This window comes from Arachis ipaensis, chromosome B2 (assembly GCF_059453495.1).
Source record: "Arachis ipaensis isolate K30076 ecotype BB chromosome B2, ASM5945349v1, whole genome shotgun sequence".
NCBI classification, from domain to species: domain Eukaryota; kingdom Viridiplantae; phylum Streptophyta; class Magnoliopsida; order Fabales; family Fabaceae; genus Arachis; species Arachis ipaensis.
Window position 1 is genome coordinate 5,166,804 of NC_142437.1, and position 20,031 is coordinate 5,186,834.

Genomic DNA, 20,031 nt, shown 5'->3' on the forward strand with positions numbered 1-20,031 from the left:
TTCCATAATGTCGTCATACCTAATCTGCAATTTTCCTTGTCACTGTTTCAGTCAGTTTACAGTTTACAACCGTTTTATTTCGCATTTTAGCAAAACATATGCATATTAGTTGCTCCATCCGTCATATTCTAACATAAAAGAAAAGTGTAAACCACTCTCCTTAGCACCATATCTCACAATTTGAAACGTTCTATCAACCAATACGCAACAAAAACTAACAATGGCTACAAGATCAAAGGCATACAAATTGGTGAGGAATATGAAGGAATACATTCACACAAAAACAAAGAGTATAATATATTCACAAATAAGTTCCAGTATCAACGAACAAAATTCCAACATCCATCTTAAAAAGGAAAATAAAAAGTTCATTCATTCCTAAACTTGTTTAGTTTTCCTCTATGGGCGTATTCTCTGACAAGTTCATCCCCTCTAATGCCAATGCTAATGCCTCTAAAATTGGCCACAATATTCCATAAGTAATCTTGCAAGGGCCATCCTCGAAGAGAAGGTCAGAGCATGATGTTTGACATCCCTGTCGAAGCAGCGATTGAACTGCACAATACCCTGAAAGAAATAGCTCAGTGACATCAATAGGACCAGTTTGAACATGGCAGGTTTTCATCTTCGACTCAACAAATTGAGGTATCGAGGATTGAGCAAGATTCTCAGCCAAAGGCCCAAATGTTGTCAGATCATAAAGTTTGCGATAAAGCCGAGAAACCTACATCATCCCAATCACACAATTTAACAAATCAATATTGACATCATCAAGAAAAAATCAACTGAAAAGCTAGATGATGATACATACAGGATATTGAGGTAATGATGATCCATGGGAATGAGGAAAATCGCAGCATCTGGGCGGAGCTTATTGACAAGTCAGTAGTGGCAGATGCCTTCTCAGCCTCATGCGTTAGTATTAAGAACCAATATGAAGCATCTTGTAAGGCGTCTATGGCAATGCGCCGGCCTTGGATGGTGGTGACATCGCAGAAGTGAGCAATGTGGGAGCCGAGGGCTCCCAGGTTGAAGAGAACAGAGGCCTTCTCCAAATGGATGTTGTGCTGAGAAGAGTTCCTATGTGGGTAGAAGGCATCGTACCAAACAAAGATAGGTGGGTTGGATGAGGAAGTCATGGGGAACAAAGGCTCAATCATGCAAAGGCATTTGTAATAGCGGATGAGGCAGTCACGGCGCAAGGGTAGAGAGAGGTCATCACGCAGCATTTCACTACGCAATTTGTTTAGCATTTCGAGAAGGCCTTCTACTCTGTTTGCCACACTCTCAGAGTATTTGAGGACAAAGTAATTGCGCAAGGACTCGTAGAGGTCCAAGGGCTCACTCTTCTTCAAAGGCAATGCCAGAATATGTTGTGAATACCAAGACCAAGTTGAGGGGATTGCAAAATTTGTTGGATAAGGAGGCATGCCGTATGGGTTAGACACCAGCTTTCCACCATCGATAATCTCGAAAGGGCTGTACTCGGAAAGGATGAGGTCAAGGTATATTCCTTCTGGCTTGGGTATCCACTGGTACGTGCGCCTGCAAATCCCTTTAACTAATTTTTCAGTGAGAGATTCTGCATCATGATCAAATGAGAATGTTTTAGGTAGTTGGGATTCGGGTAGCATGGATGATCGCCTCTGAAGAGCCTCCTCCTCAAAGAATTTCACCTTCTGGTAAAGATGAGTTAGCCAGCTTTGGTCAAATGAGGAGACATGCTGGGTTGCAGCCGAATCACTTTGTATCAGATCATATGCTCTCTGATAAAGCTTAGAAACCTACATCATCATCATCAATTCATCATCATATTGAAAATCTAAAGAGGAAGTATAGGGAGCCAATGGAAATTTTGTACAATGTATACAATAGACGTTTAGGAAGTATTAGAGGAATAACCATTGGTGTTACATTTTACTATCAGGCTAAGCTTTTGGGATGAGCGGTTTTATTACATGGTATCAGAATTCTAAATCCAAAAGTTCGAGAGTTCAATCCTTAGTGAACCTCAATATAAAATCTAAAATATAAAATCAAGAGTCAAGAGTCAAGACTGACCGATTTAAACGAAACAGCACATAGATGATTTTGGAGAGCCGAACTGTTGCTGTTGTTGCCGAGTTGTTGCTGTAAATTGAGCTCCAAAGCCTGAGCGGAGAAGAGGCAGTGAAGACTCTCGGCGAGGAGGAGAGTCAAGTCGAGGGTGGCGGAGAGGTCCGTGGAAAAGACCTTCCAGAGTTTCAAGAAGAAATTGGCAGCGTCATTGAAGGCATCCATTGCAAGGTTACGGCCAAGAGCGGTGGTGCGGTCGCAAGAGGCTCCAATCTGGCTGCATAAGGCGCCAAGGTTGAAGACAACAGCAGCCTTCTCCAATTGGATGCTGTTGCGCTGAGAGGAGACCCCACCCTCACGCTCAGAGTAGAAGGCGTCGTACCAGACCAAGACGATGGGGTCGGAGTCGGCGTCGGCGTCGGAGGAGATAGTGGTGAAGAGTGGTTCAACCATGCAGAGGCATTTGAAATAGTGGTTGAGGCATTCACGTTGCATGACAAGGGAGAGGTCCCCTCGCTCCACCATGTCCCTGCGGCAGTTGTTTAGGGTTTCGAGAACGCTTTCAACTTTCTCTGCATCGCTCTCTGAGTATTTTCTCGCTACCAAGTTGCGTAACGGCCGGTGCAGATCCACCGGATCAGTCTTCTTCACCGGGATTGCCAGCATCCTTTCGGGATTCGGATTATCGTTGTTCATGGTGACGGCGAAGCATGATAGGATTAGGGAGAGAATTGCGGTCGAGAAGGTGTAGCGAGCCTCTCCACAAGCTCAACTAATGGAGATCAGTTGCTTATATTTTTTCATGGTGGAGATGTGCAGTTGTGCACCCTTTTTTATTTTTTCTTTGTAGAATTTATTTAATTTAATTTAATTCGAACCCTTTTTTTCCATTCCTGTGGAGATCATATTCAACTGTTCGCGCATTGGCTAAGATTTAAACTTGAGTATAGCATATTAAGAGGCATATAATTTTAGCAATGAACTAAATTTCAGCGGCAAAGTTTTGGTTTAAATTAAAAATTGATAAAACTACCAAAGATCTTTAATCAATGTCTAAAATCAATCAATGTTATGAAAGAGGAGTATTGATAGATTTTATAAATATTGAATATATTAGTATATACATACGTAAATATATTTTAATACAGAATATTTTAAAAATGACAAATATAATTTTTTATGAGAAATGTTAGGGGCCAGTAGTTTTGGTGTTTTGTAACTATCAATTGGTCATCAATAGTATTTTTAATAGTGTGAGATTACATTTAATAATAAAAAATCACTCATTTTTATTTTGATAGTTAAATACTGGCCAAAAAACACAAAAATTACTGGCCTCTAGACTTTTTCATTTTTTATTTTAAAATAAATATAAAACATATAAATACATACAAAAATATTTTTTATTTATTAAGATTAATTATTATACAGTACTATTTTTAATTATTTTATATTATTTAAAAATAATTAAATTATTTTATATTATTAAAAATATTTATTAATAGTTAACTTTATTAAAAATATATTATTATATAACATAATTTTTATTTAAATATTTGTAAATATACGTTTTATTCAAAATAGTATATATAATATTATTTTAATAAAATTAATTATTATATAATATTTAATAAAACGTGTGATGGTTCTATGTATTATATATAATTAAAAAAATATTTTGACAAAATTAATTTTAAAAATATTAAACGTGTAATATTTTTATGTATTATATATCACAATAAACGTGTAATATCACCATAAAAATTTGAAAAAATAAAAAAATTAATATTTTTATGTATTATATATAATATTTTAAATAAATTTTTTTATAAATATTTTGATAAAAAAATATATTATATAATAATATATTTAATAAAATAATTAATTAATAAATTTTAAATATAATAATTTAATTATTTGTCAAGTAATATAAAATAAATTTTAATTATTTTATATTTTTATGTTGTAGTTTAAAATATTATTTTAATATAATTTTTTAATGTTATAAAAATTTTCTTGCTTAATAATTAATCCTAACGAATAAAAAGTACTTATATTTTTTGAAACAAACAAGTTTCACTTTTATATAATAAAATATGTGATAAACTTCTTTATATATATAAAGCAAATAGAAAGAGTTGACCATGATTTAGTTTCTAATTCTTTTGGATTATATTTATCCTTTAACAAATCATTTCATAAAATAAATTATAAAGACAAAATAGTCATAAAATTTATTTTGAAAAATCCAATAACCTCCCACTAAAATAAAAAAATTTTGTTACTCCTATAGCTACGATAACACATCTCTTAACAAAAAAAACACAGAGTTTTTATCATCTTTATGTTTTATTTAATTCTATATTAGTTTTAATTTATATCCTTTTATTTTGAATAAGTTGTACTCTTATCAATAGTTTAGTTTCATTCTAATTATTCTATTAAAGTTTTTTTTATCTTGCCGAATTCAAATGTTTTGAAATCTTGCCAAATTCAAATGTATTAAAATTCTAGAGATGAAGTTTTGCTTTTAAGCCCTTTTTGAATTATCATTTGTCAATTGTCACGTTGTTTCTATTTTTGGTTAATTAACTTCCAATACCAATTTGAATTTATTATTATTTGTTGTTGTGGGTCGTCTTTACAACTATTATTGTTAATTTGTTGTTAAAGGTTGGAAAAATTGTGGAAGAGGAAGTATGAAAGTAGAAAATTTTATTATTGAAATATCACATTTGTGATATCATAAATCAGAGACAGTATCATATCAGTATCATGTAAACTAAAACTATTTTTTTTTTCCTTGTATATATATACACTATCTATTAATTTTCTTATATATTAAATAATTATAATAATATAATAACATTGAAATCAAATAACATATTAAATTTGTTACATTAAAACTAAAAAATTATATATTTTACTATTGGATTTAACAAAATATATTTTTAATAAATTATATATGATGAAAAATATTTTGTGAAAGATATTTGTACACAAATTTCTCATATATATATATATATATATATATATATATATATATATAAATAAATCTTGTCGTTAGAGAATAAAAAATTTAACTAGAAAAAAAAATATTTAAAAATAATAAAAAATAAAAAATAATCTTATTATAAATATATAATTATAAATATTATATATATAAAAATAAAACTATAAATATTAAATTTAAAAAGTAATTTTAAATTATTATCTGCTTAATATTACAACAAAATAAATATAAATAAAAAAGACTAGAAGAGAGGGTCATGAGATGGCATATATATTAGAGAGTTTAAAGAATAAAAGAATATATATTAATTCTATCAGTTACTATTACATACACATATACGATACATATACGTAGTTGATACACATTATTTATTTAGCTTTTCTAAAAAACAATAAAAAAATAATATTTTCACGTATTATATATACTATTTTAAATAAACTATATTTAGACAAATATTTGATAAAAAAAATTATATTATATAATAATATTTTTAACAAAAATAGTTAGTTAAGTATTGAATATAATAATCTAATTATTTATCAAGTAATATAAAATAAAATTTAATTATTTTAAATTTTTAGGTTGCAATTTAAAATATTATTTTAATATAATATTTTAATATTATAAAAAATTTTTGCATAATAATTAATTTTAACGAATAAAAAATATTTATATGTTTTATATTTTTAATTACATAAGTTTTATTAGTTTAGGCCTTACTAATATAAGTAAATATATAATATGATAGGCATGTATTTAGAATTATATTATTTATTCTATTTTTTAAAAAAAATTAGAAAAAATAAAAAAGTTAATATTTTCATGTATTATATATAATATTTTAAATAAATTATATTTTAAAATATTTTGATAAAAAATTATATTATATAATAATATCTTTAACAAAAATAGTTAGTTATTAAATTTTAAATATAATAATTTAATTATTTATCAAGTAACATAAAATAAATTTAAAATTATTTTATATTTTTATGTTATAGTTTAAAATATCATTTTAATATAATTTTTTGATATTACAAAATTTTTTTGCACAATAATTAATCTTAATAAATAAAAAATACTCATATATTTTGTATTTATATATTTTATATTTAATTATTTAAAAATGCAAGATTCTGTTGCTATTTAAAAATGTGTATTAAAGTATTATCATTTAAAGTATTTAATTATGTACTAGAATATTTTGTATTTATTCGAGTCCATCAATATTCTTTTTTTATATTAACTTTTAATTTTTATCTAATATAATCTAATAATTTATATAAATGTAACATATCCAATAAACACATAATTATTGTGCTCATTTTAGACATGACCAAAAATAAGTTTTTTTTTTAAATCATAGTTCATTGTTTCTCTTGAGCTCATACTTCCTCTTTTTTGTTGGGTTTTTGCTGGATTTCAAACTACCAAGGAGCAAAAAGGCCCAAAAAATTAAGGGCTAACAGTTTCTTCAATTTTTATTGTATTTTTGTAAGTTACTCTTTGTTAAATTTAAATTATAGAAGATATAATTTTAACATATTTCAGTCCAAGATGCTAGCATCAAACTGCCATTGTTTTTCATATTTGGGTGATACCTACAATAGGGCTAACAAGAAACAACAAAAACCAACCTATCAAGGCCTGGATATGTGCATGGCCCAATAAGAAAAGTTAGGGAGAAAAGAGAGCAAATTACATGTTATGCCATCAACTTTCACCATCAAGAATATATACATAATACAATGATGAGTGTCATTACTCATTAGAAATTTTCTCATAGCATAAAAATAAGTTATCTTTAGAATTCTATGAAAAGAAAGACAAATAAAACTTATACTCATTCTTTCTCTTACACAATTGTATACATAAAATGTACTCAAACATTTTTTTTTTAATATTGGGTATCTAATGTTGATAAAGTACAAATCATGCTTTCCGAGTCTCTGATATTCATATAACAAGAAGAATGCTTCGATTTGTACGAGGTATAGAAGTTTGGAACCATTTTAAGTATAACATGGCCTTGCTTTACATTTTTTGATAAGATGTGATTTATGACAGAGTGAAATCTTAGATTCTAATTGAACTCCACAGAAAGAATCAAAGTAGTAATTCATAGGGACTCATAATGGTAAATAGTTAAAATAAATCACAACATTTTGACATAAACTAAGTTCATAAATCCCTGCAGAAAGACTAAAATAAAACAACACAACTATTACCAATACAAATATACAAGGAAAGCAAGTAATTTAAGTCATTGTTCTCATTTTCTTCATCTGCAATAAAATATCCATAACCTTCATTAGCTTCTCCACCACAACCTTCATTAGCTACTCCTCATATTCAGCAGAGATGCAAATATCCATAACGCGAAAATGACTGAGCTTTACATGTGTGTATAGGGTACAAATAAAGAAATGCCATGTCAATTTTTGATAAGTGCAACACAGCATGCTACAGACAGACATTCTAAGACTAGAAGGAATAAAATGAAAAATATACAAAGGAAATGTCTTCTTTCATGAGTCAACTTATCCATTCGAGATCCACAAAATTCAAGAAGAAATAAAAGTCTGAAAGGGAACAAATGAATGATACAAACATGCAAGTATATAGTTTTAATTCAGCACAATAAGTAAACATATAAACTTTGAATAAAAGAAAACAGTAAAGCTAATTTTAGAAAAAACAAAAGATGCTATACTTTACAAAGAGCTCTGTATTCCTTCTCAAGGCACTTGATGCATGACTTCAAGCAGTATAAAGAGCAAGCCCTTACACAGTTCTTTGTCTCTTTATTACAGTGTCCTCTGACAAGTTCATCTCCTTCAATGCCGACGTTACTACCTCTAAAATTGGCAACAATATTCCATCCATAATCTTGTAATGGCCAACCTCGGAGAGAAAGTCCAAGTATGGTGTTTGACATCCTTCTCCAAGCAGGGATTGAGCCTCACAATACCCTGAAAGAAATAGTTCAGTGACATCAAAAGGACCAGTTTGAACATGGCAGGTTTTCATCTTCGACTCAATAAATTGAGGTATCGAGGACTGAACAAGCTTCTCAGCTAAAGGTCCAAATGTCATCAGATCATAAATTTTCCGATAAAGCAGAGAGACCTACATCATCCCAATCACACAATTTAACAAATCAATATTGACATCATCAATTGCGCTAAAAAAAAATCAACTGAGAAGCTAGATGATGATACATACAGGATAATTAGGTAATGATGATCCACCACGATGGGAATGGGAATGAGGAAACTCGCATTCCAAGTAAGCAATCTGAGCGGTTATTAGCTGGCGCAGTATCTGGGCGGAGCTTATTGACAAGTCAGTGGCAGATGCCTTCTCAGCCTCATGCGTTAGTATTAAGAACCAATATGAAGCATCATGTAAGGCGTCTATGGCAATGCGCCGACCTTGGATGGTGGTGACATCGCAGGAGTGAGCAATGTGGGAGCCAAGGGCTCCCAGGTTGAAGAGAACAGAGGCCTTCTCCAAATGGATGTTGTGCTGAGAAGATTTGATTTTTGGGAAGAAGGCATTGTACCAAACAAAGATAGGTGGGTTGGGTGAGGTTGTCATAGGGAAGAAAGGCTCAATCATGCAAAGCCATTTCAAATAGCGGATGAGGCAGTCACGCCGCATGGGTAGAGAGAGGTCATCACGCAGCATTTCACTACGCAATTTGTTTAGCATTTCCAGAAAGCGTTCTGCTCTGTTTGCCACGCTCTCAGAGTATTTGAGGACAAAGAAATTGCGCAGGGACTCGTACAGGTTCAAGGGCTTACTCTTCTTGAAAGGAAATGCCAGAATATGTGTGGAAGACGAAGATGAGGGGATTGCAAAATTTGTTGGATAAGGAGGAGGCATGTCCCATGGGTTAGCCACCATCTTTCCACCTTCCATAATCTTGAAAGGGCTGTACTCGGAAAGGATGAGGTCAAGGTATATTCCTTCTCGCTTGGGTATCCACTGGTACATGCGCCTGCAAATCCCGTTTACTAATTTTCCAGTGACAGATTCTGCATCATCATCAAATGAGAATGTTTTAGGTAGCTGGGATTTGGGTAGGATGGATGATGCCCTCTGAAGAGCCTCCTCCTCAAAGAATTTCACCTTCTGGTAAAGATGATCTATCCAGGTTCGGTCAAATGAGGAGACCGAATCACGTTGTATCAGATCATACGCTCTCCGATAATGCTCAGAGACCTAATTCATCATCGTCATCAATTCATCATCTTCTCATCCTATTGAAAATCTAAAATGTAAAATCAATCAAGAGTCAAGAGGCAAGACTGACCGATTTAAACGAAACGGCACATCGATGTTTTTGGAGTGCCGAACTGTTGTTGTTGTTGTGGAGGTGTTGCTGTAAATTGAGCTCCAGAGCCTGAGCGGAGAAGAGGCAGTGAAGACTCTCGGCGAAGAGGTTGGCGGAGACGTCCTTGGCAAAAACCTTCCAGAGTTTGAAGAAATTGGCGGCGGCATTGAAGGTTTCGATTGCAAGGTGACGGCCAAGGGCGGTGCGGTCGCAAGAGGCTCCAATCTGGCTGCATACGGCGCCAAGGTTGAAGAGAACAGCAGCCTTCTCCAATTGGATACTGTTGCGCTGGGAGGAGACTCCATCCACACGTATATAGTCAGGGTCGACGGCGTCGTACCAGAAAAACATGATGGCGTCGGAGTCGGCGTCGGAGGAGATAGCGGTGAAGAGTGGCTCAACCATGCAAAGACATTTGAAGTAGTGAATGAGGCAGCCACGTTGCATGGGAAGGGAGAGGTCCCCTCGCTCCACCATGTCACTGCGGCATTTGTTTAGGGTTTCGAGAACGCTTTCAACTTTCTGTGCATCGGTCTCTGAGTATTTTCTCGCTACCAAGTCGCGTAACGGTCGGTACAGATCCACCGGATAAGTCTTCTTCACCGGGATTGTCAGCATCCTTTCGGGATTCGGATTATCGTTGCTCATGGCGACGGCGAAGCAGGATAAGATTAGGGAGAGAATTGCGGTGGAGAAGGTGTAGCAAGCTACTCCACAAGCTCAACTAATGGAGATCAGTTACTGTTTCATGCTTATATTTTCATGTTGGAGATGTGCATTTGTGCACCCAGTTTTTTTTTTTTTTTTAATTTATTTAATTTAATTTCTTTTTTATTTTTATTTTTATCATAGGATACACATTTATTTAAAAGACTGATATAGGTAAATTATAATTATAATACATATAATTGAAGGGTTTTTTTTCTGAAATAAAATAAAAAAAATTATTTTTTTAAATCCATCATTCCAACTTTAATTTTTTAAATACGTATTTTGTTGAGATTTAGCCATTTAGGGCAAGTTCGTCCCACTCCGGCGAACTCTATAATTTATATGAAGTTTGCCGGAAACTTCAAGGTGAGTTTGGCACATTATATAGTGTGTATTTGGATTTCAGTTTGTAAATGGGAATTTGCATAAAATTGATTTTGCAAACTTGATTTTGATGAAAAATAAGTTTGTGTTAAAGTGATTTATATTTGGTAATCTTTATATCAAAATTGATTATAGTAAAATAAATATTGTTTGGATTACACTACTCAAAATTACTTTTATATAAAAAATTACTAAAATAGACATCAAGTTAAATAAATTTTTGAGAAAATTTCACTCCCCTCCCCTGCAAAATGCTAAAATGACACTTCTCTCCCCTCAATTTTATAAATGTACATTCTCCTCCCTTTTAACTTTTAAAAAGCCTCAACTTTAATCCATTTTAAATTTTTTGTGTTAACTAATATTAATTTTATCCATTTTTTAAGAAAAAATAAATTATTTTTTAAAAAAATATCCATTACCAAATATTTTATTTTTTATCATTAAATTTTGCTTATCAAAATACCCTTTTAATAAATTATTTTTTCTAAGATACCTACCCTTCAATAATTTTTTAATTATTAAATTGTGATTTCACCAAAATTTTTTTAACAATTATTTTTATACTTTATTATTAATTTTTATATTAATATATATTATTTTAACATTAAATAAAAAATCTTATCACTGTTAATATATATAACCATTAATATATATTGATATTACAAAATAATCTTATTAAAATTTTTTATTTAATATAAGATTGAGTTTCGATTATTATATGTTGCGATTAGAGTTGTTGTGATTGCTGCGAAAATGGGTTGGAATTGAGGATGCGGCTGCCCCGTTGCAGGCCAAGAGAAATCAGAGTTTTGTCACGTAATTGAGTCGCAAACGAGGTAGGAATGCTTTTCTTAAGCTCATTTTATTTCAAAAATTATTATAAATCGATATTAATGCAATATATATTTTTGTGATTTTCGTAAGTCTTATGGATTGATTTGAGTTGCTTTGGACGATTGTAATTGTTTGTTATTGAATTATTGATTATTTGAGAAGATTGAATACTTTAGGTTATTGAATGATTTTTATTAAATTGGTGGTTGTCGAATTGATTTTTTGAGATTTGGAAATAGTTTGATATTGAAAATGAGTATGAGTTATTAAAAAGGGTTTGAGACATTGGATTTGGATTGTTGATTTATCGGAAATGATTTTTGAGGATTGAAATTGATTTGAGATATTGGAATTGGTGTGATTTAGAAATGATTTAAAGGAGTTTGAGGAATATTTGGATGGGATCCGAAAAGAATGGCAAAGTCCAAATTTTAGGGGAGGTACTACCAAAATTTCTATAAAATTTGGGACTTGTTTGCAATTTTGTTCAGAAAATTATGAATTTAAGAATTATATTATTTTACTTGAATTATTTTAAGAAAAGGATAAAGTACTAAATTGGTCTCCTATATTTGGGCATAATCCTGTTTTGGTCCTTAAAGTTTAAAGTGTGCTATTTGAATCCAAAAAAGTTTCATTTAGCTTCAATGTAGTCCCACCGTGATGTTAAAGTTAAAAAATTAACAGAATGTCCTACATGCAGCAGTACAAGAACAAAATCGATAATCTGGAGAACAAGTACAAGTTCCAAACCCACAAAATCAACAGCGGATGCATCAATATATGTATTTATCATTCTCCTTAGTTCTATAGAAAATATTTCATTTAAATTGTAAGAAAAATAATAAATAAATGTATTGATGCATCCACGGATGATTTTGTACCTTTGGAGCTTGTACTTGTTCTTTAGATTATCGACCTTGTTCTTGTACTGCTGTCATGTAGGACATTCCGTTAATTATTTAATTTTGACCTCACGGTGGGACTACATTGAAACTAAATAAAACTTTTTTGGATTCAAATAGGACACTTTAAACGTTAAAGACTAAAATAGGATTACGCCTAAACATAACGGACTGATTTAGTACTTTACTCTTAAGAAAATAATGAATTATGTTTTGAATAGAATTATTGGGAAGAGAATTATGATTGAGATTTGATAATAATGATGATTGAATTTGAAAAGGATGATGAGGATTGATTTTAAAGTATGATTTGTGAATGAATGTATGTTTGTGATACTTGGGCAGTAGCAAGGATTGTGGTTCATCCCGCTTGCTCTGGGTCAATGTTTGAGATACTTGGACAGTAGCAAGGATTGTAGTTTGTCTCGCTTGTTTCAGGTTGAGCTTATAAACACCTACTTAGGTAGTAGCAACAGTAGTGATTATTCCACTTGTTTTGGATTGAAAGGGTAGTAGCAAAAGGGGTTGTGGCTCAGCCCCACTTGCTCCGCGAAGGGTGTTTCTATCCAAGGTTAGCTACCAGGATATGTCGGAATTGGCTATATAACCGACAAATGATATTGTCAGCCATAGGACAGGCATACATCATATGCATTTGTATGCTTTGGTTGAGTTTAATTTTTTTTTTTGGTTTGCCTAATTGTTAAACTGTTATTAACTGCTATCTGAGCTATATGCTGTAACTGCTATCTATACCTGTGCTCTTTTTATTTGTTTTGTCTGTGTTTGTTCTGATGCGATACTTTTGAGATTATTGATGATGAGATGATGATTGTGTTCATTGAGTATGAAATGGGCTGAAGACTGTGATTGGTTTCTGATTGACCAACCTATTCCAAGTATACTTGGAATAGGTTGGTCATTCATATAGTCAAGGAAACTGATTGTGATTTTTCTTACAAGAAAAGAAGGGTTTTGGATTTTTAAAAAATTAAATATTGTTTCTTTGAAAAGGTTTTGGATGATTAACAATTGGTTTTAAAAAGATTCATAAGACGAGCGATAATCAGTGCAATCGAAAAACAGTTTTATTTTAAATATCATCTTATAATAATTCTTAAATCCTCTACTGAGAATCTTTTTGAGGACGATGTTCTCACTCCCCTACAGAAATTCTTTTTCAGTGATAGGTTCAGAAAGCTTTAGCGCGAAGCCACGATCGACTACAGAGCTTTAATGTATATATGTGTTTTCATTTTTTGTATTTAGTTTAGTCCTAGAATTTAATTTCCCCTCGACATTTATTGTTTGGTTATTAGAAGGGTAGGATTTGTGATTGAAGAATTATAAATAAGTCTATGTATTTATTTTTATGTGAATATGATATATAACTATGTGATTTTAAAGTATAGACTTTTCGTGTTAATAATTAAAGACTTGGTTCATATTTATGAAGGCTCGATATTAAATAAATATAGTAACAAATTAAAGGATTAGAGGTAAGTAACACCTAAACTTTTAGTACGATCATGAGGTATTAAAATTAAGGGTATTACACCCTTTGCACGTCTTATTTAAATTTAAAATTTAATTTGTATCTTGGTTTTATAAGGAGATTTATAATTAGAGAAGAAAACAATAAAATCTTTAATAATAATAATAATAAAGAAAAAGAAATGAATCTCGTATTAAAGAATGGTAGAAAAAAATAATAAAGTTCGTAGTAATAATAATAATAATAATAATAATAATAATAATAATAATAATAATAATAATAAGAATAAGGAATGATGTTGCTACTTTAGGCTTCTAACCTCCGCTTTTAGCCATCGTTTTTTTCTTTTTCTTGCTTTTTTATTTAAATTATCAAGTCATAAAAAAAGTAAAAATTTAAGAAAACAAAAACAGCAAGTTCAATAGTAACTATATAAATCAAAATACAAAAGAGAAAACAAACTATTATATGATAGAATTAACATGAGTATATTTCATCATTAAATAAACAAAGTTAACGCAAAACAAAAATACATGTAAAGAGAAAAAAAGAGTTAAAAAATTCAAAGTGATAAAAAGATTATTTTTACAATTTTATTCTGTCATATATATAACAAATGAATTTTTAATTAAATTAAATTGTATTTATTATTATTAGAAAGGGTAAGAGAGAGAGCATTAGAAAAAAAAGTTTGTATATTCAAGTTGTGTAGAATGATACAATATAAAAGTGGATTTATAGGTGCTAAGAGAATCGAAATAATAAAGACGTAATATCTTATAATAAATATTCAAATATGTTAAATAATGCTAATTGATCTAATTGATCCTAATTATATCTAACATCCCTCCTAAAACTCAAGTGACAACTTGAGTTTGAAACTTATTTGAAACAACTAAATAAAAAAAATGCTTAAATTGATAGAACGAATGCAGATGAAACTGCTTGAAGAAAGCGCAGACAGAACTGTCAGAAGGAAGCGCAGACGAACTGCCGAAAGGAAGCGCATACAGAATTGCCACAAGGAAGCACAGACGGAATTGTCGGAAGGAAACGCAGACAGAACTGTCGGAAGAGAACGTAGACGGAACTGCCGCAAAAGTGGCCAACTGCAGAAAAACTGTTGAAAAGTGACAAAGTGCTAAGAGATGACAAACTATCGGAAGGTGACGAAAAACATATACTTTCTCCATGAGAATAAGTAAGTAGTGGATGAGCTAATCGGTGAGATCAGAAAAGTATCAAAGCATTGACAAAAGAAAAGGAAAAAAATGGCACGGAAGAAAAGTATGAAAAGTATGGTGATTTCGCCAAAAAAAAAATCAACTTATCCTCCTCAAGGAGGATATAATGACTCTGATACCATGTTAAAAAGGAGAGATGGATCAATAAGAAAAATGTTTGTGAGTATTCAAGTTGTGTAGAATGATACAATATAAAAGGGTATTTATAAGTGATAAGAGAATCAAAATAATAAAGACGTAATACCCTATAATAAATATTCAGATATGTTGAATAATGCTAATTGATCTAATTGATTCTAATTATACTCTAATAATTATATTCAATTCATTGATATACATAATATTAAATTGTGTAATACTTAAATATCTAACCAAATCAATTAGTTGATATAATTAAGTCATCGTAATGAATTGTATTTAATGAATTAAAAGAAATAAATTAGAAAATACCATCAAAAGCATGCTACGTCAACTTTATCATTAATTACAAAAATCCGATTTTTATATAATAGAATAGATAGAATAGGTTTTTTCTTAATCTATACCTAGTTAAATTACATTTTATCTTTATTAATTAGTTATTCATAGTAGTTGGTATATATATATATATATATATATATATATATATATATATATATATATATATATATATATATATATATTAGTTTACAATTCACACCCACACATAGGAAGTGACAAATGGGTCTAAACATGTCGGCTTGGCTTGTGTAACCATAAAAAATGGCGGGTCGGATTGAAAAATTGAGACGATTACATAACAATAGTCCATCTAATCTATACCGCTTAAACTACAGAGTTTGACAGGACGGGACAGATTTTCTGACAAACGAAATGTATTTTTGATAAGGAGGTATTTTTGTAATTTTGGCCAAAATCCAACTTTCTCCCAACCCGACCCAACCCAAATAACCTATGAAACCCTACCCGCCATAAATTCCTGATTGACAGCCTCCTTACCACTCGTTTACTGGCTTACTCCCTCGATCTCACTCCATCCCACTCACAAGCGCTTCTTCTTTTTTGTGTGTGAGAGAGAAGAGTGTTTCACAGGATGATGTGAGAAGAGAAGTGTTTGACATTGCTATGGGAGCTACAAATCGGTGCCTCCGATTTGTTTTATTTTTTAAACAAACAATCACAAATTCGACGGTCCGATTTGTGATTTCGAAAATAAAAAAATTTAATGCTGAAATCGGACCATCCGATCTTTATTTTAAAAATAAAAAAAATATCAAATACAAATCGGATCTTTCGATTTGTAGTTTAATTTTTTTTTCAAACAGATCGGACCCTCCGATTTGTAGTTTATTTTTTTTTAAACAAATCGGACCGTCCGATTTAAATAAAACACCATATAAAAAAAACACCAAATCTTCCAATAACAATATTTTGGCTTGGAATGTAAGAGGTGCAGCCAGCTCAGGTTTCAGGCGCACCTTAAGAGAGATCTGCAATCAAAATAAACCAGATATTGTGATTCTTCTTGAAACAAAAGTTAGTGGTGACAGGGCTAAAACTGTTATCCGAAATCTTGGTTTCAACAATTCGATTATTGAAGAGGCACATGGGTTCTCAGGAGGCATATGGATCTGCTGGAATGATAATAATCTCAATATTACTCCCATGGAAACTGACCAACAGTACATACACACAAAAATCGAAACCCCTGGAAAAGAAGCTTGGTTTATGACAGCTGTGTACGCCAGCCCCCAACCCCAAAATAGAAGTTCACTATGGACGAAGCTGTTAAACATTGCCAACAGAACTCATAGCCCTTGGATTGTCACAGGGGATTTCAACGAGATAAAAGACGCCACAGAAAAAAAGGGAGGTAGTACTATTGATAATAGAGCTTGCAATCGTTTTGCTAACTGGATCAATGACAGTGGTCTTATTGATCTAGGTTTCAGTGGAAGTAGATTCACCTGGAAGGGTCCTCTTTGGAATGGTCATGAGAGAGTCTTCAAGAGACTAGATCGTGCCCTCTCTAACTCTTCTTGGAGACTTCTCCATCATGAGGCAGTGGTCAAGGTCTTGCCGAGAACCAACTCGGACCACCACCCTCTCCTCATTACAGAAAATGATGGCGGAAACCTTAACCACAACAGACCCTTTAGATTTGAGTTAATGTGGACACATCACCCAGAATTTGATACTTTCCTATCTCAAACGTGGAACAACAACATCAACAATAGCCTCCTGAGCTCTCTCCCCAATATTAAACAAGAATTGATCACTTGGAACAAACATATTTTTGGCAACATCTTTAAAGCAAAGAGAAGGATCATGAACAGATTGGGAGGCATACAAAGATGTAATAGCTATGGCCAAAACCCTTTTCTGGACCAGCTCGAAGTCAACCTTAATAAGGAGCTCAATGAAATTCTTGACAAAGAAGAAACGTTCTGGCTTCAGAAATCCAGAGAACAATGGATAGTTGAGGGAGATAGAAACACACGTTTCTACCACACCAAAACTATCATCAGAAGGAGGAAGAACAAAATCTTAAAGCTGAGAAACCTTAATGGTGAATGGATAGAGGATGATCAAAGCTTAAAAAATCACATAACCAGTTTCTTCCAAAACCTTTATAAAGAAGAGGTAAGCAACTGTCCTTGGGTATTTGAGTCTATTACTCTACCTAACTTGGATCCCCTTTTTTGCAGGCGTATGGAAGCCCCTCCCACAGTCACAGAAATAAAAAAAGCCCTCTTTAGCATTGGGTCCACCAAAGCTCCCGGAGAAGATGGATTTCCAGCAGCCTTTTTCAAACACAACTGGAATCTTATGAAGAACAAGATTGTGGAGTTCACACAAACCTGTTGGGCAGAACCCACTATCATAAAAGAAACCAATGCAACTCTCCTAGCCCTCATACCCAAAACACATCACCCAGAGTTCATAAATCAATTTAGACCCATCGCACTCTGCAATGTGAAATATAAGATACTTGCTAAAGTTATTGTTCAGAGAATCAAACCCCTCCTGAATGATAGAATATCCCCCCACCAATCTAGTTTCATACCGGGACGGAAGATCCATGACAACATCATCATAGCTAAAGAAGTGATGCATTCAATGAGGAGGATGAGAGGGAAAAAAGGATACATGGCGATAAAAATCGACTTTGAGAAAGCTTATGATAGGATCAATTGGAACTTCATCCAGCAGAGACTCATAGAATTTGGAATTCCTAACAAACTCAGCAGCATAATTATGGAAGGAGTGAGATCAGTTAACTACAATGTGCTTTGGAATGGGAACAAAACTGAGACGTTTTATCCAACAAGGGGAATAAGGCAAGGGGATCCTTTATCCCCATACCTCTTTGTCATCTGTATGGATAAGCTCTCTCAGTACATTGAACAGGGAGTAGATGAGGGGTTTTGGTCCCCATTTATATTTAGAAAAAATGGTATTAACCTGTCCCATTTAATGTTTGCTGACGATTTGTTACTTTTTGCAGAAGCAACAAACGAACAAATAGAGAACATCACAGAAACCATGGAAGCATTTTGCAAAGTGACGAACTTGAAAATCAACACAGCAAAATCTTCTATAGTTTTTTCAAAAAACACTGATCCAACCACCAGAAGAAATATTTTAAGCCAGACAGAATTCAGAGAAAGCAAAACTCTTGGAAAATACCTTGGAGCCATGTTAAACAACAAGAGGAAGGGAAAGGAAAATTTCAAAACAATGTTAGAAAGAGTGCAAGGAAAATTAAAAGGGTGGAAGAGCAAATGCCTCTCCATAGCTGGGCGGATAACCCTTGCACAATCAGTCATCAGCCCAAGTGTGAATTTTGATATGCAACATGGGAAAGTCCCCAAGGCGGTGTGCAATGAGATAGAAAAACTACAAAGAAATTTCGTGTGGGGAGACACAGACAACAAAAGAGGTCTTCATGCAGTGAATTGGAAAACTTTGTGCCTCCCAAAGCATGAAGGAGGGTTAGGGTTCAGGAAATTGGAACTTATGAATGAGGCTTTTTTGCTAAAGATCATTTGGCAGCTACAAGAACAACCTAATACTCTATGGGCAAAAATTTTACTTCAAAAATACAATAGCAGCATTAGTAACAGCCCCACAACTCATCAGATTACCAGAAAATCAGATTCTGACCTATGGAAAGAATTAATGAAGACCTGGCCAACCTTTTTGAAGCATGCTATTTCTTTCATTGGAGATGGGCGCTCAACTTTCTTCTGGACAGACAATTGGGTGGAAGATGGAGGGACCCTGGAAAATTTTGCAACTCACACTAATTTAGACATTCACAGCAAAGTAGGAGAATGGGCAGATGATAATAGAGGATGGAATTTAACCAAATTGAGCAGAGCATTACCTGAGGAGACGGTGCAGAAAATCATAGCTCAACCACCTCCAAGAAGCAATGGCAACGAAGACAAGAGGGGCTGGAAGCTATCAGAGGACGGCGACTTCTCTATAGCAGCAACATATAGAGCCCTGGCAAACTGGACAACCCCTTCAAAAACCAAATGGACAATGATATGGAATTGGAAGGGGCCCCAAAAGGCGAAAATCCTAATCTGGAAATTGATGCATGATCGGGTTTTCACAAATCAAAGAAGGAGTAGAATATTTGGGGGAAGTGGAGATTGCCCCATCTGCGAAAACCAAATGGAGAGTGCAATTCATACCTTTAGGGATTGCGCGAAGGCTGCCACAATATGGAATCAACTCATCGACCCGAACGCATTGCAAAGCTTCTTCACAACAAATCGGGACCAATGGCTGGAGCTGAACCTCAGGTTTCGACTGAGCAAACATGAAACCCAAGCATGGCTAGACTACTTCATTGTCACTTGCTGGAAGCTTTGGGATTGGAGAAACAGGGAAGTTCATGACCAAGGATACACTAGGCCGCCTAATCCCCACCGAGAAATTGAGAAGAAAGTGAAGGAAATTCGAGAGGCTTTTGATAGGAGAATGAAAGAGAGAATTATCAAACAAAAGGAGGAAAGGCAAATTAAATGGAACCCACCTCCACAAGGCTGGATAAC

General features: G+C 32.9%; 2 protein-coding genes across 2 annotated transcripts; both read right to left on the minus strand.

The window, feature by feature from the left end:
• Positions 1 to 280: 280 nt before the first annotated feature.
• Positions 281 to 2,956, minus strand: LOC148572887 (uncharacterized). Its single transcript, XM_088503423.1, has 3 exons — positions 2,062 to 2,956; positions 812 to 1,784; positions 281 to 724 (listed from the first exon to the last, which is right to left on the minus strand). Exons 1-3 carry the CDS (start codon positions 2,749 to 2,751, stop codon positions 696 to 698), a joined length of 1,692 nt encoding a protein of 563 aa, XP_088359549.1. The 5' UTR covers positions 2,752 to 2,956; the 3' UTR covers positions 281 to 695.
• Positions 2,957 to 7,578: 4,622 nt separating this feature from the next.
• Positions 7,579 to 10,127, minus strand: LOC107626671 (uncharacterized). Its single transcript, XM_016329570.3, has 3 exons — positions 9,387 to 10,127; positions 8,294 to 9,295; positions 7,579 to 8,197 (listed from the first exon to the last, which is right to left on the minus strand). Exons 1-3 carry the CDS (start codon positions 10,053 to 10,055, stop codon positions 7,853 to 7,855), a joined length of 2,016 nt encoding a protein of 671 aa, XP_016185056.1. The 5' UTR covers positions 10,056 to 10,127; the 3' UTR covers positions 7,579 to 7,852.
• Positions 10,128 to 20,031: the final 9,904 nt, after the last annotated feature.

Coding starts and splice junctions, on each gene's coding strand:
- LOC148572887 (XM_088503423.1), bottom strand. CDS start 2,751: ATGAACAACGATAATCCGAATCCCGAAAGGATGCTGGCAATCCCGGTG. Junction 1,785..2,061: donor GTGCTGTTTCGTTTAAATCG/GTCAGTCTTGAC, acceptor ATGATGATGTAG/GTTTCTAAGCTTTATCAGAG. Junction 725..811: donor CATCATTACCTCAATATCCT/GTATGTATCATC, acceptor GGGATGATGTAG/GTTTCTCGGCTTTATCGCAA.
- LOC107626671 (XM_016329570.3), bottom strand. CDS start 10,055: ATGAGCAACGATAATCCGAATCCCGAAAGGATGCTGACAATCCCGGTG. Junction 9,296..9,386: donor GTGCCGTTTCGTTTAAATCG/GTCAGTCTTGCC, acceptor ATGATGAATTAG/GTCTCTGAGCATTATCGGAG. Junction 8,198..8,293: donor CATCATTACCTAATTATCCT/GTATGTATCATC, acceptor GGGATGATGTAG/GTCTCTCTGCTTTATCGGAA.